The sequence below is a fragment of the Pristiophorus japonicus genome, chromosome 4, assembly GCF_044704955.1.
Source record: "Pristiophorus japonicus isolate sPriJap1 chromosome 4, sPriJap1.hap1, whole genome shotgun sequence".
Taxonomy (NCBI): domain Eukaryota; kingdom Metazoa; phylum Chordata; class Chondrichthyes; family Pristiophoridae; genus Pristiophorus; species Pristiophorus japonicus.
The window spans coordinates 213,215,251-213,239,396 of NC_091980.1; the positions used below are offsets into that span (position 1 = coordinate 213,215,251).

At 42.7% G+C, this 24,146-nt stretch overlaps 1 protein-coding gene across 1 annotated transcript in view; it reads right to left on the minus strand.

Annotated features, from left to right (window-relative positions):
• Positions 1-4,763, minus strand: part of egln3 (egl-9 family hypoxia-inducible factor 3) — a 14,690-nt gene extending 9,927 nt beyond the window's left edge. Inside the window, exon 1 of the mRNA XM_070879061.1 lies at positions 3,112-4,763. Coding sequence (XP_070735162.1) covers positions 3,112-4,155 — 1,044 coding nt within the window. The 5' untranslated portion in view covers positions 4,156-4,763. The remainder of the gene's footprint in view (positions 1-3,111) is intronic.
• Positions 4,764-24,146: the final 19,383 nt, after the last annotated feature.

The window sequence follows — 24,146 nt, forward strand, 5'->3', positions numbered from 1 at the left end:
AGCTACTGCACTTGCGTGCGATGTAGCGTGCATGTGCGAGAGGGGTCCCCGGCACTGTTTCAGCGCCAGGACCTGGCTCCGCCACAAGCTCGTGTGACTGCGCCGAGAGCCAGAGGACCTGTAAGTAGGTGGAGAATACCGATTATTTTTTTAGGCGCCGTTTTAGGCGCGAAAACGGGCGCCCAGCTCGGAGGGGCGCCCGTTTTTTTCTTGTGGAAACTTGGGCCCAATGAGTTAAAATGAGTAGCAGAAGGAAGGAAGATTAGAAACTGAGTCACCATGAAGAATCCTTCCAAAATAGCAGAGTAAGTGGCTGAGTGTTGAGATGTGGAGAAGTGAGTGAAGTCCATGGAGTGGGGATGGGTAGTCAGGAGTCTGTGGGAGTAGCGATGGGAAGATTCTTAAGAAGGCTGAAGATGAGAGGATTAAAGATTTATTGAAGAGGATTAAGAATGTAGCAGAGAAGGTCTTGGGATGGATTGGTAATAGTACATGAGAAAGGGATTAAGTTAAGAATGACTGTGCAGCAGGGATGTTGGCAGCAAATTTAGACTTGTACACATTTCTTCCAAATGGCATCCTCCGCCCCACTACTTTATACATTTTGTATTCTGTTTCATTTTAAACACCTTTTTTAAAAATAAAAATAATAGATTGGTTATAGGGAAAATCAGTGACATTTGAGTTTATTCATATTCAAGAGACCAGGCTAGGTAAGGGTATCAAGGGATATGGAGCTATGGTGGGTAAATGGAGTTAAGGTACAGATCAGCCATGATCTAATTGAATGGTGCAGCAGGCTTGAGGGACTGAATAGCCTACTTCTGTTCCTATGTTCCAATCAGACCTCAAACGTTACACTCTTCCACGCCCCCTTCACAGGGGCACGCCGATCCATCTTTACACAACACCTCACACTCTCTATTCATCTTCCCTAATTCGCAGAGCCACTCCTTTCCTCTTATCGTCTCCTTCAATTCACAGAAGTACTTTCTCGTTCTAAGTTCCGGCGCTTATCTCTGGTGTCACCCAAGGATCTATCCTTGGCTCCCTCTTATTTCTCATCTTCATGCTGTCCCTCAGCGACATCATCCAAAAACATGTCAGATTTCACATGTACACTGACGACACCCAGCACCATTCTATTTGACCCTGAGCTGAGCTTCTGACCCCATATCTTCGCTATCACCAAGACTGCCAACTTCCACCTCTAAGACCGTCCGTCTCTGCCCTGCTTCAGCCCATCTGCTTCTGAAACCCTCATCCATGCTTTCGTTACCTGCCAACTTGACTATTCCAATGCTCTCCTGGCCAGCCTCTCATCTTCAACCCTCCGTTATCTTCAGCTCATTTAAAACTCTGCTGCCGTATCCTAACTCACACCAAGTCCCGTTTACCCACCACCCTTCCGCTCGCTAAATTACATTGGCTCCCGGTCCAGCAATGCCTCAAACTTAAATTTCTCATCCTTGTGTTCAGGTCTCCTTGGCATTGCCCCTCCCGATATTTGTAACTTCTTCCATCCCTACAATCCTCCAAGAATTCTGCATTCCTCCAATTCTGGCCTCTCGTGCATCCCCTATTTCCTTCACCATTGGTGGCTTGCCTTCAGCCTTAAGCTCTGGAATTCCCTCCCTTAACCTCTCCTTCTCTCTCATCTTTCTCTCCTCCTTTACGACGCTCCTTAAAACCTAGCTTTTGGTCATCTGCCCTAATATCTCCTTATGTGGCTCGGTGTCAAATTTTGTCTGATAAGACTCCTGTGAAGCGCCTTGAAACGTTTTACTACATTAAAGGCGCTATATAAATGCAAGTTGTTGTAACCTTCTCTCCCTCCCAGTTCATGTTTGTACTCTTCTCCCTCAGTTACACCAGCACTCTCCTCCCTCTCCCAGTTCATGCTGACTCTCTTCCCCTCCACTTTCCCTCAGTTCCTGCTGGCAGTTTACATTCCCCTCCTCTCATTTCCTGCTGACACCTCTCACCCCGACCCCTTCAGTCCTCACTAGAACCTTTCATCCTCACTTGGTTTATACTGGTACACGTCGACCCCTTTCCTCCACTCTCAGCATGGCTTTTGCTCTTGCCCCTTGTTGCTCCAGGGATAAAATGCTGCTGTGAGTGGGAATGGAAGTAGTTTTGCAAGATTGGGATCTCTAATTTTGCAGTATTATTGTGAGACTTCCCACCCATAGCAGTGTTTCAATCCTGGAGCAGCAGGTCGGAGTGCAGAGCCGAAAAGGGTCGACAAGTGCATATATCCTGACTTTTAAAAAATGTATTCATTCACGGGATGTGGGTGTCACTGGCAAGGCTGGCATGTATTGCCCATCCCTAATTGCTCTTGTGAAGGCGATGGTGAGCCACCTTCTTGAACTGCTGCAATCCTTGTGGTGAAGGTACTCCCACATTGCTGTGGTTCTGGAGTCACATATAAGCCAGAACAGGTAAGGACAGCAGATTTCCTTCCCTAAAGAACATTAGTGAACCAGTTGGGTTTTTCCAATGATTTGGTAGTTTCATGTCACCATTACTGATATGAGCTTTGTATTCCGGATTTATTTAATTAACTGAATTTCAATTCCCTAGCTGCCATGGTGGTATTTGAACTCATGTCTAATGGATCATTAGTCCAGGCCTGTCGATTACTAGTCCAGTAACATAACCACTATGATACCATACCTCCTAACCCATACTGTGCAGGCCTTTGTGGCAATGGTGGCTGCCACTCTCATTAGTTACCTCCCTTCTCCATATTGACCATTATAAGTGTTATCGGAGCTAAAACCAAAGTGTTGCCTGATGGGCTGCCTGCCTGTTGAAGAATTGACACATTTGCTGTTGATGTGTGATTTGGATCTCATTGTATCATAATTTTATAATTCAACATACTACATTCTAGTTTAATAAATGCCACTTGTTATCTATTAAAACTAACATATATCAATGAATAATTTATATTAGATTTAATAGGCAGAAGTATACCAAAAAGGTTCTTACAGAACACTTTAATTATGCAACCAAAATAGCAAGACACTTTCACTTTAGATATATAGTTGTAGAAACATATCCATAACATTTTAATTGCTTTACATAATTTTAGTCACTGACCTTGTGTCTTCCTCTGATTTTGTAGTTTCCAAGTTTCCCGTCGGCATGCAATATAAGTTTATCCATTCTTTGCAGAAGAAGTCCTATAGATGCACAACCAGGCTCAGTACCCTGCACCCACATTATTTTGTCTCCACGAATCGTTTTATTGGAAGTACCACTTGGAGCGGTTACTTCTTTATCTGAACTGGTACTCTGACCCGCCAGCGTTCCATCCTCAAAATTACCACTCTGATGGAGAGCTACAACTTCTTGCAAAATTTTGTCGCCAATTTTGTGCCCCAAGAAGTCGTCCACAAAACATAAGCCATATTGATTCATGCAAGGTGATATATGATCTAACACCAGCCTTGATAAGTTCATTCTCTTACTGCTTGTAGTTTTCGTACAAAGATGTTTATCCAGGGTATCAGATACTACCCACGATTCGGATGTTACTTGACATTGAACCTCTCGGTTATTAGAAGTTTCTTTAGAACACTTTGGCAGCTCATCCTCAATACCTGCATCTTTTCCTTTCACTTTATTGTCACTTTCTAAACTACCTGAAGTTTTTGTGAAAAGTGTATTCATTGGATCCAAAGAATCTCCGGGCAGCGTTGCTATTTGAGTGTGCACGAGCGGCAGACTGTGAACCGCGGTGGCATGTGGAGAGATCGTGCTGTACGTGTGCAACGACATGTCCGCGTGTTTATTTACTTGCTGGGGACACGGGCGTTTACGCGGCGGTTCCGCGCAGTCACCGTCTAGCCGGGGCGCGCTCCCGGCCGCGCCTTGCTCGCGTTCCCCGAACACCTGCGAGCTGTCAGCGGCTCCCGCGCGTTGCACGGCGAGTCCGTTGGCGCCCTCAGGTTCCGCCGACAGCCGCTCGAGCCGATTCGCTCGGTCGGGCTCCACGAGCGGCCGATTTGAACCGTCTTGCGCAGGCGGCTGGAGCGCATTCGTGCCGCTCTCAGGTTCTGCGACGACCTTTTCCAACCTGCGCTTGGTGCCCACGTCGTGAGCCCCCGCGGTGCTCCTAGCAGTGCCAGGTTCGTTTTCCATTTCCTTTTTCCCCCTTCACTTCTGGAGCATAGTAACAAGTCTGGTAAAAAAAAACTTCGCTTTCTACCGTCAGGCCGATCGCATTGCCCAGTTCTCCTAATTTCCTCGTCTAGCCAATGGAGCAAGCAGTCCAACTCGCCAAAGTCGGACGCGATTTTGGTGTCGTGTCTTTAAACCACCCCGATCTCGCGCTTGCTCCTCTTCCTCGAACCTGGTGCGCGTGCTCGCAACGTCCCGTTGCTCGGAGCAGTGGAGGTGCCGCGAGGCTCTTGCATTTCCCAACCGCTCCTGCACGCGTCCGCTGTCCTGCTGGTGCTTTCTACACTCCTCCAACCATTTCATCATATCCAACTCTTCACACGGACTGTTTGTAAAGTTTAGCAAATCATAAATCACTGATCATACTGCAGTAGCATAATCCATTGTACCTGAGGCAATCTTCAATTCATAATGTGTGCGCGCACTTTCAGAACGTTTCCATTGACAAGACCTTTTAAAACGGACATCCACCTCCCCACCACCCGACAGAAAGCGAGTCCATTAAGTTATCAAACTTATTGGCAAATGAATGTTTGATATACACGCATCGGAAAGTCCATTATAACTCTGGATTTATACAAGCTGTTCTTATCTATACTCCTGACCATGTGACTAATGTATTTTGGGAAATGAATCGTAGCATGCATTTCTACAGAGGAGGACGGGCAATCTCAAAACTGGTCGAAAATAAATGAGTAGCCTACACAGTAAGTGCGATGCCTAGATATAATACCCATGAAAGTATGAGGTTTCTCAAAAGGTAAGTATTATCACCAAAATCAGCATGGTTAAGATAAATAGATTTTTAATTGTCAAGGATTTTATATTTGTGCATCAAATATAAAATCTGACCGTTTAAAGCAAAGTGTAAAATGACAATGATTCACTATTACGATTACATAGAAACATAATGAAACATAGAAAATAGGTACAGGAGTAGGCCATTCAGCCTTTCGAGCCTGCACCGCCATTCAATAAGATCATGGCTGATCACTCCCTCAGTGCCCCTTTCCTGCTTTCTCTCCATACCCCTTGATCCCCTTAGCCGTAAGGGCCATATCTAACTCCCTCTTGAATATATCCAAAGAACTGGCATCAACAACTCTCTGCGGCAAGGAATTCGACAGGTTTAACAACTCTCTGAGTTAAGAAGTTTCTCTTCATCTCAGTCCTAAATGTCCTATCCCTTATCCTAAGACTATGTACCCTGGTTCTGGACTTCCCCAACATCGGGAACATTCTTCCCGCATCTAACCTGTCCAGTCCCATCAGAATCTTATTCGTTTCTATGAGATCCCCTCTCATCCTTCTAAACTCCAGTGACTCATATGACAGTCCAGCCATCCCTGGAATCAGTTTGGTGAACCTTCGCTGCACTCCCTCAATAGCAAGAATGTCCTTCCTCAGATTAGGAGACCAAAACTGTACACAATATTCCAGGTGAGGCCTCACTAAGGCCCTGTACAACTGCAGTAAGACCTCCCTGCTCCTATACTCAAATCCCCTAGCTATGAAGGCCAACAGACTATTTGCCGCCTTCACCGCCTGTTGTGCCTGCATTCCCACTTTCAGTGACTGATGAACCATGACACCCAGGTCTCGTTGCACCTCCCCTTTTCCTAATCTGCCGCCATCCAGATAATATTCTGCCTTCGTGTTTTTGCCCCCAAAATGGATAACCTCACATTTATCCACATTATATTGCATCTGCCATGCATTTGCCCACTCACCTAACCTGTCCAAGTCAACCTGCAGCCCCTTAGCAGCACCTCACAGCTCACACCACCACCCAGTTTAGTGTCATCTGCAAACTTGGAGATATTACACTCAATTCCTTCATCTAAATTGTTAATGTATATTGTAAAGAGTTGGGGTCCTAGCACTGAGCCCTGCGGCACTCCACTAGTCACTACCTGCCATTCTGAAAAGGACCCGTTTTTCCCGACTCTCTGCTTCCTGTCTGCCAACCAGTTCTCTATCCATGCCAGAACATTACCCCCATTACCATGCGCTTTGATTTTGCACACCAATCTCTTGTGCGGGACCTTGTCAAAAGCCTTTTGAAAGTCCAAATACACCACATCCACTGGTTCTCCCTTGTCCACTCTGCTAGTTACATCCTCAAAAAATTCCAGAAGATTCGTCAAGCATGCTTTCCCTTTCATAAATCCATGCTGACTTGGTCCGATCCTGTCACTACTTTCCAAATGCGTTGCTATTTCATCCTTAATGATTGATTCCAACATTTTCCGCACTACTGATGTCAGGCTAACCAGTCTATAATTACCCGTTTTCTCTCTCCCTCCTTTTTAAAAAAGTGGTGTTACATTAGCTACTCTCTAGTCCATAGGAACTGATCCAGAGTCAATAGACTGTTGGAAAATGATCACCAATGCATCCACTATTTCTAGGGCTACTTCCTTAAGTACTCTGGGATGCAGACTATCAGGCCCCGGGGATTTATCGGCCTTCAATCCCATCAATTTCCCTAACACAATTTCCTGCCTAATAAGGATATCCTTCAGTACCTCCTTCTCACTAGACCTAATATCCCCTAGTACAATCAGAAGGTTCTTTGTGTCTTCCTTTGTGAAGACAGAACCGAAGTATTTGTTCAATTGGTCTGCCATTTCTTTATTCCCCATTATAAATTCACTTGAATCCGACTGCAAGGGACCTACGTTTGTCTTCACTAATCCTTTTCTCTTCACATATTTATAGAAGCTTTTGCAGTCAATTTTTATGTTCCCTGCAAGCTTCCTCTCGTACTCTATTTTACCCCTCTTAATTAAACCCTTAGTCTTCCTCTTTTGAATTCTAAATTTCTCCCAGTCCTCAGCTTTGTTGCTTTTTCTAGCCAAATTATATGCCTCTTCCTTGGCGTTAACACTATCCTTAATTTCCCTTGTTAGCCATGGTTGAGCCACCTTCCCCATTTTATTTTTACTCCAGACAGGGATGTACAATTGCTGAAGTTCATCCATGTGATCTTTAAATGTTTGCCATTGCTTATCCACCGTCAATCCTTTAAGTATCGTTTGCCAGTCTATTCTAGCCAATTCACGCCTCATACTGTAGATACTGGATTCTTTTCCCTTCAATCTGTTTCTGCGAATTCACTGACACACGAACATTTTTAGTCTTAGCAACATAAGACCTTTATTCTGTAGGTTCTCCGGCCGGGACCTGTTAAGATAAAGGGAACACTCTCGATTCGAGCCTGTCCACCTCTCACCTGACAAGTCTCGTAACAGTACAAAAGCTCACCACTTATACATTGTTACAGCAGAACACATTTGAGTGACACTCAGTTTATACAATCATTGGTCGATTTCCCCCATAGCATACCCAATTGCAGGCTAACAACTCTCCAAATAGGGCGGGCTCCAGGGATGTGTTTATTGTTTCGATTTTCATAGCATTTCCCTATTTCATGGCTGGATATAGCAGCCCCTCGTCTGACTCATGTCTGACTTTTGCTTTTTCGCGTAACTCGTGTTTGACCACAACTCTGAATAACCCCTTTTTGTGTCGACATTGCAAATATCTCAGCTTGACATTTTCTTTTAGCCATTTTCCCATGATTCCCTATCTCCATCCTTTTGCTACCTTCTCTAGCCATCTACCACTTTCGCAATCCTTTTTCACATTCTCAATACCGTCAAAGTTACCTTTCCTTAAGTTCAGGACCCTAGTTTCCGAATTAACTGTCACTCTCCATCTTAATAAAGAATTCTACCATATTATGGTCACTCTTCCCCAAGGGACCTCGCACAACAAGATTGCTAATTAGTCCCTTCTCATTACACATCACGCAATCTAGGATGGCCAGCTCTCTAGTTGGTTCCTTGACATATTGGTCGAAAAACCATCCCGAATACACTCCAGGAAATCCTCTTCCACCGCATTGCTACCAGTTTGGTTCGCCCAATCAATATATAGATTAAAGTCGCCCATGATAACTGCTGTACCTTTATTGCACACATCCCTTATTTCTTATTTGATGCTGTCCCCAACCTCACTACTACTGTTTGGTGGTCTGTACACAACTCCCACTAGCGTTTTCTGCCCTTTGGAATTCCGCAGCTCCACCCATACCGATTCCACATCAGTATCACCAGACGACTGTCCCTCCTTACTATTGCATTAATTTCCTCTTTAACCAGCAAGACCTGGAGTATTGTGTACAGTTTTGGTCTCCTAACTTGAGGAAGGGCGTTCTTGCTATTGAGGGAGTACAGCGAAGATTCACCAGACTGATTCCCGGGATGGTGGGACTGACCTATCAAGGAAGACTGGATCAACTGGGCTTGTATTCACTGGAGTTCAGAAGAGTGAGAGGGGACCTCATAGAAACGTTTAAAATTCTGACGGGTTTGGACAGGTTGGATGCAGGAAGAATGTTCCCAATGTTGGGGAAGTCCAGAACCAGGGATCACAGTCGAAGGATAAGGGGTAAGCCATTTAGGACCGAGATGAGGAGAAACTTCTTCACCCAGAGAGTGGTGAACCTGTGGAATTCTCTACCACAGAAAGTAGTTGAGGCCAATTCACTAAATATATTCAAAAGGGAGTTAGATGAAGTCCTTACTACTCGGGGATCAAGGGGTATGGCGAGAAAGCAGGAAGGGGGTACTGAAGTTTCATGTTCAGCCATGAACTCATTGAATGGCAGTGCAGGCTAGAAGGGCTGAATGGCCTGCTCCTGCACCTATTTTCTATGTTTCTATGTTTCTAAGACCATCCGCCTCCTTTTCCTTTCTGTCTATCCTTCCTAAATGCTGAATAACCTTGGATGTTGAGTTCCCAGCTTGGTCACCCTGGAGCCATGTCTCCGTGATGCCAATCACAACATACCCGTTAACTGCTATCTGTGCAGTTAATTCGTCCACCTTATTCCGAATACTCCTCGCATTGAGGCACAGAGCCTTCAGGCTTGTCTTTCTAACACACTTTGCCCCTTTAAAATTTTGGTGTAATTTGGCCCGTTTTGTTTTTTGCCTTGGGTTTCTCTGCCCTCCACTTTTACTATTCTCCTTTCTATCTTTTGCTTCTGACTCTATTTTATTTCCCTCTGTCTCCCTGCATAGGTTCCCATAGATACCAAATAACTTGGGCTTAGGGGATGATGTAATTTTATTAAATATACAATGTAAAATGTTACAAAAGAGTCCTGCCAGCTAATAAAAGGAAGAAGACTTGTGTTTATATCTAGCACCTTTCTGGTCCTATGGTCTTCCAAAGCACTTTCATATATTAGAGATTTGGCATATTTTGTTTTTGTAAACCGCATGGAAAGATAAGAATTTCCAGAGCCTGAAAGAACCACTACACCGCACCTGGCCAATCCCAGGGTCTAGGAAAGAATCATATTTCATAATATCTTATAATCTATCAGGTTTTTCACCAGACAGTTACCACATTTGTCTTGAATTTATTAATACAGTCAGCCCCCATTACCTTCCCTGGCAGTCCATTTCATACTTTCACCACTCTGTGTAAAATACTTAAATCTGAACTGTATAAGAACATCATAACCAAAATACCTATATAGCAAAAGTCCTGATGTATGTACATTTTGTTATTCTTTGTTGATCAATATTCTCATCTAGGGGTTTGAATGGTACCTCAAACAGTGGAAACTGGAAGATTAGCTCATTGCTTGATCATGCCATGAAATTTCTCATTTATGTAAACTGTTTAAAATTTTGTTTTTTATCCATGCTGGGGTACACATCAACACGGCACATTAACTTTGTGGTTTATATGTGATTGTGCACAATAAGTTGTTATAATTCAAGTTTTCTTCTGATGTTTTCTACACAAGAATTTCCAGGTGCAAGCCCTCACTCCTTATGAATTGAAGTGTAACCTTACACACACATTATCTAGGACATAGTGTGCCAGAGTGAACAATGAACCTTTTACTGTTGCTATGTACATTGGAAACAGTATGGGTTGTCCCATTAATTTCTTACCTCTCCAAAATAAGTGGAAAATAAGATGCTAACAAACCATATAACTCAGGCTGAAAACTAATTAATTGTATTAAGAGATATAAATATCAAAAATAAAAAGATAAAATCAGCAGAATAAGTGCAGTAATAGAATATTTGATTTCTCACCAGTGCTTTACACAATAGAAATCAAAAAGACGGAACAATTTACTTTAGTAACTTTGGACCATATGTCCATGATTAAAACCTTACACGAGAGAGGAACTTCATGGAGTGCCTTGTTAGCCACTGGTCCGAATTGGTGATACAGCAAGAAGAAAACATGCCAGCAGTTACTTCAGTCGCAGTTATGTCTATCTCTTCTCTTTGATCCAGTCTTGTACAAAATAAAATAGACACATTTTGTTCATAATCAATCCGAAACACTCCTGGCAGTGAAAGACCTGTCAAAGAAGATAGGATTTCAGAGGTAATAGAACAGCCTCTCAGATACCAGATTCACAGTTCTTTGCTGCAAGTCTGGTAAACAGGTCCCCTGTTGAGATCGGAATGGGTAATAAATGCCAGCCTTGCCAACGACGCCCACATCCTTAGAATGAAAAAATAAACATCCTATATAGTTGCCCTTTGACTTTTGCAGTAGACAACTCGCATACTGAGGAAACAGTCCAACCATTTGTCCTGATAGATATTGCCTGCAACAATCTACATACTAGCCAGGGTATGTGGATTTTCCATCTTCCCAGTACGAACAAAGATAACAGGCAAAATCTCCCAGAATTCAATTGCAGAGCCCATTTAAAGTAGCTACAATACTGGCACGCTCTCAATTTCTATAAAATATATAATGCAGATTGTTAAGATATGAAACAGGAAAGATATGCTATCTGTCACACATGTGTTAGCAAATTCTTCAACTATATTACAACAGTGATTATATCTCAAAAGTAATTCATTAGCTGTAAAACACTTCTGGACGTCCTGAGGTCATGAAAAGCGCTATATAAATACAAGTTGTGGGGAAGAGCAAAACTAGAGGCCATCAATATAAGATAGTCACCAAGAAATCAAATAGGGACTATGAAATCAAATAGGGCTTGTAAAAAGGGAACAGCAATAATCATGGGTGATTTTATCTTGCATATTGATTGGACAAATCAAATTGGTCAGAGTTGCCTTGAGGAAGAGTTCATAGAGTTCATAAGGGATGGGTTCCTTGAGCAGTATATAACGGAACCAACCAGGGGGCAGGCTATCTTAGATCTGGTCCTGTGTAATGAGACAAGATTAATAAACAATCTCCCAGTAAAGGATCCCCTTGGAATGAGTGATCATGGTTGAATTTCAAATTTAGATGAAGGGCGAGAAAGTTGGATCTCAAACCAGCGTACTAAGCTTAAATAAAGAAGACTACAAAGGTATGAGGACAGAGTTGGCTAAAGTGGACTGGGAAAATAGATTAAAGTGTAGGACGATTGATGAACAGTGGCATACATTTAAGGAGATATTTCACAATTCTCAAGAAAAATATATTCCAGTGAGGAGGAAAGGGTGTAAAAGAAAAGATAGCCATCCGTGGCTAACTAAAGAAATAAAGGACGGTATCCAATTAAAAATAAGGGCATACAAAGTGGCCAAAACTGGTGGGAAGACAGAAGATTGGGAAGCTTTTAAAAGCCAGCAAAGAATGACTAAAAAAATGATTAAGAAAGGGAAGATAGACTATGAAAGTAAACTAGCACGAAAAACAGATAGCAAGAGTTTCTATAGGTATATAAAAAGGAAGAGAGTGGCTATAGCAAATGTTAGTCCCTTAGAGGACAAGACCAGGGAATTAGTAATGGGGAACATGGAGATGGCAGAAACTCTGAAAAAATATTTTGTATCAGTCTTTACAGTAGAGGACACTAAAAATATCCCAACAGTGAATAATCAAGGGGCTATGGCAGGGAGAAACTTAACACAATCACAATCACCACAATCACTAAGGAGGTGGTACTCAATAAAATAATGGGACTAAAGGCCAATAAATCCCCTGGACCTGATGGCTTGCATCCTAGGGTCTTAAGAGAAGTAGCGGCAGGGATAGTGAATGCATTGGTGGTAATTTACCAAAATTCCCTGGATTCTGGGGAGGTCCCAGCAGATTGGAAAACTGAAAATGTAACGCCCCTATTTAAAAAAGGAGGCAGACAAAATGCAGGAAACTATAGACCAGTTAGCCTAACATCTGTGGTTGGGAAAATGTTGGAGTCCATTATTAAAGAAGCAGTAGCAAGACATTTGGAAAAACATAAGTCAGTCAGGCAGAGTCAGCATGGATTTATGAAGGGGAAGTCATGTTTGGCAAATTTGCTGGAATTCTTTGAGGACATAACGAACAGGGTGGATAAAGGGGAACCAGTGGATGTGGTGTATTTGGACTTCCAGAAGGCATCTGACAAGGTGCCACATAAAAGGTTATTGCACAAGATAAGAATTCATGGGGTTGGAAGTTATATATTAGCATGGATAGAGGATTGGCTAACTGACAGAAAACGGAGAGTCAGGATAAATGGTTCATTCTCGGGTTGGCAATCAGTAACTAGTGGGGTGCCACAGGGATCAGTGCTGGGGCCCCAACTATTTACAATCTATATTAATGACTTGTAAGAGGGGACCGAGTGTAATGTAGCCAAGTTTGCTGATGATACAAAGATGGGTGGAAAAGCAATGTGCGAGGAGGACGCAAAAAACCTGCAAAGGACATAGACAGGTTAAGTGAGTGGGCAAAAATTTGGCAGATGGAGTATAATGTTGGAAAGTGTGAGGTTATGCACTTTGGCAGAAAAAAAATCAAAGAGCAAGTTATTATTTAAATGGAGAAAAATTGCAAAGTGCTGCAGTACAATGGGACCTGGGGGTACTTGTGCATGAAACACAAAAGGTTAGTATGCAGGTACAGCAAGTGATCAGGAAGGCAAATGGAATCTTGGCCTTTATTGCAAAGGGGATGGAGTATAAAAGCAGGGAAGTCTTGCTACAGTTGTACAGGTTATTGGTGAGGTCACACCTGGAATACTGTGTACAGTTTTGGTTTCCATATTTACAAAAGGATATACTTGCTTTGGAGGCAGTTCAGATAAGGTTCACTAGGTTGATTCTGGAGATGAGGCGATTGACTTATGAAGAAAGGTTGAGTAGGTTGGGCCTCATTGGAATTCAGGAGAATGAGAGGTGATCTTATCGAAACATATAAGATTATGAGGGGGCTTGATAAGGTGGATGCAGAGAGGTTGATTTCACTGATAGGGGAGACTAGAACTAGGGAGCATAATCTTAGAATAAGAGTCCGCCCATTTAAAACTGAAATGAGGAGGAATTTCTTCTCTCAGAGGGTTGTAAATCTGTGGAATTCGCTGCCTCAGAGAGCTGTGGAAGCTGGGTCATTGAATACATTTAAGACAGAGATAGACAGTTTCTTAACCGATAAGGGAATAAGGGGTTATGGGGAGCGGGCAGGGAAGTGGACCCGAGTCCATGATCGGATCAGCATTGATCGTATTAAATTGTGAAGCATGTTTGAGGGGCCATATGGCCTACTCCTGCTCCTATTTCTTATGTTCTTATGTTCTTAGAAGAAATTCTTTACCCTGAAAGTGGTGCGAATGTGGAACTCACTAGCACAGGGAGTTGTTGAGGTGAATAGTATAGATGCATTTAACTTGAAGGCTAGATAAGCATATGAAGAAGAAGGGAATAGAGGGTTATGCTGATATTAAATGAGGAAAGATGGGAGGATGCTCGAGTGGAGCATAAATGCCGGCATGGACTGGTTGGGCCGAATCGCCTGTTTTTGTGCTGTATATTCTATGTAATTCGATGCAAGTTCTTTCTTAACTGTGGGGCATTATACTCAAACCTGATCATTTCCTCAACCAGTACACACACACACATCTGTTCAATTGGGGTTAATGGATAGTGAATATAAGTGGCTGATTCTTTTCCCTTACTAGCCTGGAGATACTAAAAATATTTATCAGTTTTAGTGATAAACTATAGACATTAAAGGCTGGCTTTTCATCTCAGGTGGTTTTGTGGCATTGAAAAGAGAAAAATAGGATGATTTATCTTATTGCCACAATCCTAGCCCAACAAATGGCCACCAGAATTTTACTCCCAGAAAACTGCCATTCACCATTACCACCAGCCCTGAATCTTTTTGTCCTAACCAGAAGCATCACAAAATACACATATATACCAATTGCATTGCAACAAAACTTGCCTGCTTCCAAATTGCTTTCTCTAATTCATTTTGTTTCCATATTGATCTTTGAATAGTGCATGGATACCTAACACAGAACAAAGAAAAGAAACCAAATAATAAAAAAGGCCATAAATCTATGATCAATAATACTGGCCTGGATTTTGCGGTCAGAAGCAAATGGACGGCGCTTGCTGCTGACCTCGAAAAAAGCTGCCCACAGAGATTTAACGGGTTCTAGAGTGTCGATTTTTCTAGTCTGACTTTGAATGTGGTGCCAACTATAGGGAGTATGTGGCATTCAGCAACAGTGAAGTCACCAGCCAATGAGATTGAAGAATTTACAATCTAGATTAATGACTTAGACGAAGGGACTGAGTGTAACGTACCCAAGTTTTCTGATGATACAAAATTAGGTGGGAAAGTAAGCTGTTGAGGAGGACGCAAAGGCTGCAGAGAGATATAGACAGGTTGACTGAGCGGGCAAGGACATGGCAAATGGAGTACAATGTGGGGAAGTGTGAAGTTATCCACTTTGATGGGGGGAAAAAGCAGAATATGTTTTGAATGGTGAAAGACTGGGAAATGTTTGCATTCAGAGAGGCCTGGATGTCCTTGTAAATGAATCACAGAAATTTAATCTTCAGGTACAACAAGCAATTAGGAAAGCAAATGGTATGTTAGCTTTCATTGCAAAGGGATTAAAGTATAAGAGTAAAGAAGTGTTACTGCAATTATGCAGGGCATTGGTGAGGCCAGACCTGGAGTATTGTGCACAGTTCTAATCTCCTTACCTAAGAAAAAACATACTCACCTTAGAGGGAGTGCAACGAAGGTTCACTAGAGTGGTTCCTGGGATAAGGGGATTTCCCTATAAAGAGAGAATGAGTAGACTAAGCCGGTATTTCTTAGCGTTTAGAAGAATGAGGGATGATCTTATTGAAACATAAAATTCTTAAGGGGCTTAACAGAGTTAATGCTGTGAAGATGTTTCTTCTGGCTGGGGAATCTAGAACATGGGGTCACAGTCTCAGAATAAGGGGTCAGAATAAGGGGGAACCTATGCAGCGAGATAGGGTGAAGTAATATGGAGTCAGAAACAGATGGTAAAAAGGTAAAAAGCAATAGTGGAAGCCGAGTAAACAAAGGCAAGAAACAAAAAGGGCCACACTACATCATAATTCTAAAAGGACAAAGGGTGTTAAAAAAACAAGCCTCAAGGCTTTGTGTCTTAATGAAAGGAGTATCCGTAATAAGGTTAACTGTGCAAATAGATGTTAACAGATATGATGTGATTGGGATTACAGAGACGTGGCTCCAGGATGATCAGGGCTGGGAACTCAACATCCATGGGTATTCAACATTCAGGAAGGATAGAATAAAAGGAAAAGGTGGTGGGGTAGCATTGCTGGTTAAAGAGGAGATTAATGCAATAGTTAGGAAGGACATTAGCTTGGATGATGTGGAATCTATATGGGTAGAGCTGCAGAACACCAAAGGACAAAAAACGTTAGTGGGAGTTGTGTACAGACCTCCAAACAGTAGTAGTGATGTTGGGGAGGGCATCAAACAGGAAATTAGGGGTGCATGCAATAAAGGTGCAGTAGTTATCATGGGTGACTTGTAATATGCATATAGATTGGGTTAACCAAACTGGAAGCAATACAGTGGAGGAGGATTTCCTGGAGTGCATAAGGGATGGTTTTCTAGACCAATATGTCGATGAACCAACTAGGGGGGAGGCCATCTTAGACTTGGTGTTGTGTAATGAGAGAGGATTAATTAGCAATCTCGTTGTGCGAGACCCCTTGGGGAAGAGTGACCATAATATGGTGGAATTCTACATTAGGATGGAGAATGAAACAGTTAATTCAGAGACCATGGTCCAGAACTTAAAGAAGGGTAACTTTGAAAGTATGAGGCGTGAATTGGCTAGGATAGATTGGCGAATGATACTTAAGGAGTTGACTGTGGATGGGCAATGGCAGACATTTAGAGACTGCATGGATGAACTACAACAATTGTACATCCCTGTCTGGCGTAAAAATAAAAAAGGGAAGGTGGCTCAACCGTGGCTATCAAGGGAAATCAGGGATAGTATTAAAGCCAAGGAAGTGGCATACAAATTGGCCAGAAATAGCAGTGAACCTGGGGACTGGGAGAAATTTAGAACTCAGCAGAGGAGGACAAAGGGTTTGATTAAGGCAGGGAAAATAGATTACGAGAGGAAGCTTGCAGGGAACATTAAGACAGACTGCAAAAGTTTCTATAGATATGTAAAGAGAAAAAGGTTAGTAAAGACAAACATAGGTCCCCTGCAGTCAGAATCAGGGGAAGTCATAACGGGGAACAAAGAAATGGAAGACCAATTGAACAAGTACTTTGGTTCGGTATTCACTAAGGAGGACACAAACAACCTTCCGGATATAAAAGGGGTCAGAGGATCTAGTAAGAAGGAGGAACTAAGGGAAATCCTTATTAGTCAGGAAATTGTGTTGGGGAAATTGATGGGATTGAAGGCCGATAAATCCCCAGGGCCTGATGGACTGCATCCCAGAGTACTTAAGGAGGTGGCCTTGGAAATAGCGGATGCATTGACAGTCATTTTCCAACATTCCATCGACTCTGGATCAGTTCCTATGGAGTGGAGGGTAGCCAATGTAACCCCACTTTTTAAAAAAGGAGGGAGAGAGAAAACAGGGAATTATAGACTGGTCAGCCTGACCTCAGTAGTGGGTAAAATGATGGAATCAATTATTAAGGATGTCATTTGGCATTTGGAAAGAGGTGACATGATAGGTCCAAGTCAGCATGGATTTGTGAAAGGGAAATCATGCTTGACAAATCTTCTGGAATTTTTTGAGGATGTTTCCAGTAGAGTGGACAAGGGAGAACCAGTTGATGTGGTATATTTGGACTTTCAGAAGGCTTTTGACAAGGTCCCACACAAGAGATTAATGTGCAAAGTTAAAACACATGTGATTAGGGGTAGTGTGCTGACATGGATTGAAAACTGGTTGTCCGACAGGAAGCAAAGAGTAGGAGTAAATGGGTACTTTTCAGGATGGCAGGCTGTGACTAGTGGGGTACCGCAAGGTTCTCTGCTGGGGCCCCAGCTGTTTACACTGTACATTAATGATTTAGACGAGGGGATTAAATGTAGTATCTCCAAATTTGCAGATGACACTAAGTTGGGTGGCAGTGTGAGCTGCGAGGAGGATGCTATGAGGCTGCAGAGTGACTTGGATAGGTTAGGTGAGTGGGCAAATGCATGGCAGATGAAGTATAATGCGGATAAATGTGAGGTTATCCACTTTAGTGGTAAAAACAGAGAGACAGACTATTATCTGAATGGTGACAGATTAGGAAAAGGGGAGGTGCAACGAGACCTGGGTGTCATGGTACATCAGTCATTGAAGGTTGGCATGCAGGTACAGCAGGCGGTTAAGAAAGCAAATGACATGTTGGCCTTCATAGCGAGGAGATTTGAGTACAGGGGCAGGGAGGTGTTGCTACAGTTGTACAGGGCCTTGGTGAGGCCACACCTGGAGTATTGTGTGCAGTTTTGGTCTCCTAACTTGAGGAAGGACATTCTTGCTATTGAGGGAGTGCAGCGAAGGTTAACCAGACTGATTCCCGGGATGGCGGGACTGACATATCAAGAAAGACTGGATCAACTGGGCTTGTATTCACTGGAGTTCAGAAGAATGAGAGGGGATCTCAAAGAAACATTAAAAATTCTGACGGGTTTAGGCAGATTAGATGCAGGAAGAATGTTCCCAATGTTGGGGAAGTCCAGTCTCTAAGGATAAGAGGTAAACCATTTAGGACCGAGATGAGGAGAAACTTCTTCACCCAGAGAGTGGTGAACCTGTGGAATTCTCTACCACAGAAAGTTGTTGAGGCCAATTCACTAAATATATTCAAAAAGGAATTAGATATAGTCCTTACTACTAGGGGGATCAAGGGGTATGGCGAGAAAGCAGGAATGGGGTACTGAAGTTGCATGTTCAGCCATGAACTCATTGAATGGCGGTGCAGGCTTGAAGGGCCGAATGGCCTACTCCTGCACCTATTTTCTATGTTTCTATGTTTCTATGTTTCACTTGAAGGGTTGTGAATCTTTGGAATTCTCTACCCCAGAGAGCTGTAGATGCTCGGTCATTGAGTATATTCAAGACAGAGGTAGATAATTTTTTGGGAACTAAGGGAATTAAGGGATATGGGGATAGCGCAGGAAGGTGGAGTTGAGATCGAAGATCTTGCTGAATGGCAGAGCTGGCTCGAAGGGCCAAATGGCTTACTCCAGCTCTTTTTTCTTTTGTTCTTCTATAATTCTCACAGACAGTAAACCAAGAAGTAAAAAGCACAGATTATAATTTGCTTTTTAATCATTTTACAGAAAGTGAAATAAAGATTGGGACAGACACATGGGATCAAGGTAGAAGCTAAAATATCATAAACTTAAAAATATATATTTTTTTTATTATTTTAAAAAGCATTGAATATTTAAATGTTATTCTGAGGGAATGACACTCCATACTTGTAAACATGTTTTTTCAGGGCCAGAAAAGTTGTTCAGCAGTAATTATGACATTAAAAACTCAATTTCACCTCATTCAACAAGGCTTAACATTTTTAGTGGTTTTTACAGTGAGAATAGTGTGTAAGAAGTTGAAGTTTGTGTCAAATCACTGATTCTATGTTGACTGCATCTGCAAAGACTGGAACAGTGCACCCTATGGAGGAGCACTGTATCACTGACAACAAATTCCAGATTTTCTTTCTGAAAAAGCATAGTATGGATTATTATTTGCCTGAAGCAGCATGCATCTCAAAAGTCAGATTCATACCTCAGAATGACTTAGGCCAGAAGAAAGCAAGCTTTAATATACACCACAAAAATGAAATAAATATACTTTTAAATTATATAGTAAATGTTATATAGCAAATATAATAAGGAAAATGTAGGTTTTCTCAGCGATGAGATATCTATAATGTTGATATTATCACATGAGGGTGACTGTTTAAGATGTTTTATGTTGTCAGAAATGTTCCCATGTGACCTATCACTGCTCCCACATTTTGCCAGCAGTTGGTGAATCTTTGACACTGTTGTACAAATTATTCTTTAACCAAACATTAAGTTAATAGTAAAGCATTTTTTTAATTTTTGATTTTCTTGAACCTCAAATTAAAAAAAAAATCACATTTATCCAAAAATGTCTTCATGTCAAATTCTTCAAATGTTTCCATTAAAAAAAATCTTATACTATAGACACCACCCAAATCACAAATCCTCCCCACTCCCCCACTGGCACTGACCATGGTACCAAGCTGCCTGACATCTTTGCCAGTCTGTCTCCCTCTTCTTGGTCCCCCATCAGGCACTGGCTGGTTCAGAGAGAGACATTTTCTTTCAGCATCTGCTGGCACCAAGGTGGGTGGCTACTCAAAGTACTATTGATAGATTGTCAATAAGCACTTTTCTGTTCTTCTTCCTTGATGTTTGATTTTGAAATTTGTCCTGTTTTCTTTTCTCCACTGCCACCAAGGGAGTTTACGTGATGTCAGTAAGCCAAAAGTAGTGTAGAAAAATTGATTTTGCTTGTGTTGTTTGAGCTAGTTTTTTAAACATATCATATTTCTTTAATGGTAGATTCAGCATTTTTTCTCCACAATAAGTAAACAGCCTAGAATGAATCTCAATGATATTGATTTGAGGTATTAATTTGCTACTTAAAAAGAGGTAATTATGTAGAATTTCAAACATTTTGGGCTATTGTGAGAAGTTGATCCTTTGTGGCACATGTGCGGCCAGGAGCTAAACATTCGATTAGGCAAGAAAACGGGGCCAATCAGCCCGTGCCCGTTGAATGTAATGCAGGCAGCATGCGACTTTCATACTGAATGGCTGCGCGCTCAGCAGGGGGCCGGTTTGTTCAAGGCTAGCTCTATTTAAAGCTAGCGTCCACTTTTAAAGTCAGTCTGCACCTCTTAAAGGTTAGGTGCATTCTGCATTCAGCAGCAACTGGAACAGCTTATGAAGTCAACTGTGTGAGTAATGGCTCAACAGGGCAGAGAAAAGGCACCAAAATTCTCAGATGTAGCAAAAGAGGCCTTAGTGCAGAGAGTAGAAAGGAGGAGATAAATTCTCTACCCACAGGGGGCCAGGAGGCCCTCTGGACACATAGTGGGAGCAGATAGCCGAAGCAGTCACTGCCAGCAGGCTTGCCCCGAGGACCTGGATCCAGTGCTGAAAGAAGTTCAATGACCTCACATGAGTGATCAAGGTCAGCGAATGCATCGTCAAAAGCCGTCTCCCATCAACTGCACCACTAGCCTTGGCTGGATCGACTAGGCTTATATTCAATGGAATTTAGAAAAATGAGAGGGGATCTCATAGAAACATATAAAATTCTGATGGGATTGGACAGGTTAGATGCAGGAAGAATGTTCCCGATGTTGTGGAAGTCCAGAACCAGGGGTCACAGTCTAAGTATAAGGGGTAAGCCATTTAGGACCGAGATGAGAAGAAACTTCTTCACGCAGAGAGTTGTGAGCATGTGGAATTCTCTACCATCGAAAGTTGTTGAGGCCAGATCGTTAGATATATTCAAAAGGGAGTTAGATGTGTTCCTTACAGTTAAAGGGATCAAGAGGTATGGAGAGAAATCAGGAATGGGGTACTGAAGTGCATGGTCAGCCATGATCATATTGAATGGTGGTGCAGGCTCGAAGGGCCGAATGGCCTACTCCTGCACCTATTTTCTATGTTTCTATGTTCTAGCCTCACACACTGCTCAATGCACCACATCCCCATCACTCACCTACTAACAATCTCTATCAATCACAACTCATACCTCCCATTCCAAGCTTCACCTCACCCTCACACACTTACCACTGTTGCAAGTCTCACACCCACATCTCATACATTGCACACACTGCCAGCTATTCAACCATGGCAGGTTCATCACTCAAACACATGGCACCACAGTTATGCAGGGCAAGGTGCTCAACTGCAGGCAATAGAAGCCTGCATATCCTTATCCAGCTGGAGGAAACTGTGCTCAACATTATTGGAGGGGCTGTCACTGAGGTCGTGGTGATCGGCGAGGCTGAAAGCATTGAAGATTACGGTATGCTCATACCTAATCCTCCTTCTCACTTCCTAATTGCCCCCTCATCATCTCTTCTCACTTACAAGCTGCTGATAGTGTAAGCATACACATCTTGCTTTCCTTCCCCTCAACACAACTCTACCCTTGTGCCATTCTCCTTTCAGATATCCAAGAAACCCAACCTAGCCAGTGCAGGAAGAACAAGAGGAGAGTGATGGAGAAGAAGAGACACCATCACTCAATCTCACATTCGCAGGCACCAGCTCAGAAACTGGCACAGTGTGTACTTTAGAGGGTAGTTATAGAGGTGGGATCTGCACGTGGTGAGTCACCGGGCATGAGTGGCCAGCAGCAAGGCCACGGAGAAAGGGTAGCGCTGGTGCAAACTCCCTGGAGGGCGAGGTCGTACACAAGTTCTGCTGCGAGGATTCAGATATGGACTTGATGTTACCTACAGAAGAAGGGTGATGGGCATGCACACAGAAATGCTTGGTGCATTGGAAGGCCTGTCAGAGAGCCTGTTGTCATTGTCAAGGAGCATGAAGGAGTCCAGGACCAACCTTGCACAGAGCTTTGTGTAGAGCTTGGAACCCATGATTTCCAGGATGGAAGTAATGGACAACTCCATTAGTGCACTTGTGGAGCAACCATGATGCAGAGTCTGATGGCCAATTTCTCAGCTTTCATTGTAGCACAAGCAGAAGCGACCCAATGTCTGTGTGCTGCAGTGGAAGCTCAGACTTCATCATGTGCGAAAATAACCCCTTGCCCCGTCCAACAGTTTATAGAGTTCAGACCCGTGGAACAAAATAATTTAAAATACAATGGATTTGTGAAAAACTTCTTTTTACTTAAAATCAGCAAGAAATTACAAGTAAGTTCACACATAACTGTTGCATATAATACATTCTTGATAAACAAACATACTAACACCAGTGAGTGGTTGGTTCGTTGATGAATAAACGTATGACTTTAATTGGCAACTGACCAGATTGCCCCCCGACTGTAGCCCCGAATGTCTTTTCGCAGCACTGTTTATACCTCAAAACTTGGTAACTTGCCCATTGCGTGCGTATGGTAACTGTTTTCTTCATGTCTTCCTATTACCAGTTAGTTAATTAAATGTTTTTACATCAGTAGCTTCAAAGCTGGCCATTGTCTACAGATGTCCTTATTTTTCCGTGATGGCTCACTAGTCCATTCCTGCTCAAGGTCTCTCACTCCCTTATCTGTGAGAAAGTCAGCTTGCAGAGTTCAGCAGCTTTATTCTACAAGGTTCCCCCAGCAGCTAGTCTCTTGGCCTCCCGAAGTATGCTGGGTCAATATATTTGGTTAAGCTTTTAAGTATGGTCAATCCATAGCAAATTTACAGCAAAAATGGTGTATTCTTATAGTCAACCTTCAAGTGGCTGTGCACCCGAATCCTGGGTCACATGCACTTGCATTTTATAGTCGTCGTCTTCTTCCTTCGGCATCTTCTGTAACAACTCGACCCACTCACACTGCTTGTGTCCCCTGTTAACATGGCAACTTATTATCAATAGAAATAACACAATCACCAACTGAACAATGACTAAAATGTGTGAGATAATCCTTATCCAGGGATAAATCTCAATACTCATACAATCCCAGATCTTAGATACTTCTTTACCCAGTTCACGTTTTTTCTAGCCCAAGGTATAATAGTGCTTTTGGGATTGACTAACACGTCTCATCAACTCTGCCAAGTGTTCCGGCAGAAGTGGAATGTCATAGCCGAACCAAGTCACATACTGCTGCAATTGCTCTTTTAACTCATCTTTTACAGCAATATCTGCTTGCCTATGCGAATAAATGCTTAATAAAACCCGCACCCCACATCTCACAGGTTGGACTAGGGTAAAACAAAAAGTTCCCGCCATGATGGGACAAGTTTGGTTGGTACCGTACTGGCATTCCTGGTGCATGCTGGTGACATAATATTCTCCCTTCCCTCTATGCAGATCGTATGGGGAAATGCTGTCCCACAATTACCTTCATGGTGCAGTTCTATGCTATCCCTTTCCAATCAAACTCGCACGCAGGGGCTGCATGCTCTTATCACGTCATAGGGACAAATTAATGTGTCCCGTGCTTGAACACGCCCGGTAAGGTCTGGGGCCACCCATGTAGTCCCATCCACCCAGGTCACATACTTTGGGGATTCACTATACTAACTGGTCTCCTTGACGTACTCCTATGTTCTCTACATGGAACAGAGGATTTGGGATTGTCTTCTCAGACCGGATGGGATAATATAATACCATCCCTAACAGAGCAATGTTCTGTTCCTGTACTCGTGTTTCACCGGGTACACCTGTAACAATCTTCTAACTTGGCATTAAGGACTAGATTTTACACTTTTGTGCAGATCGCCCAAAAATGGGCGTTATTTCTGGCATGGGTGGTAAAAATGGGTTTTCAGATCGCCGGCTTGTCACCCATTCTCAAAGCCCCTAGTCTCCATTTCTGAAATTGATCATTACCGTGAGTGATATGAAATGGGCAGTAGCGTTAAATCTCTCTGACCTTCTGCCGTAAAGTCCTTAGCAACAGTATGGTTCCTGCGATTCAGAAGGTCAAGATCATGGCATGCGCAGAAGAGGAGACAGA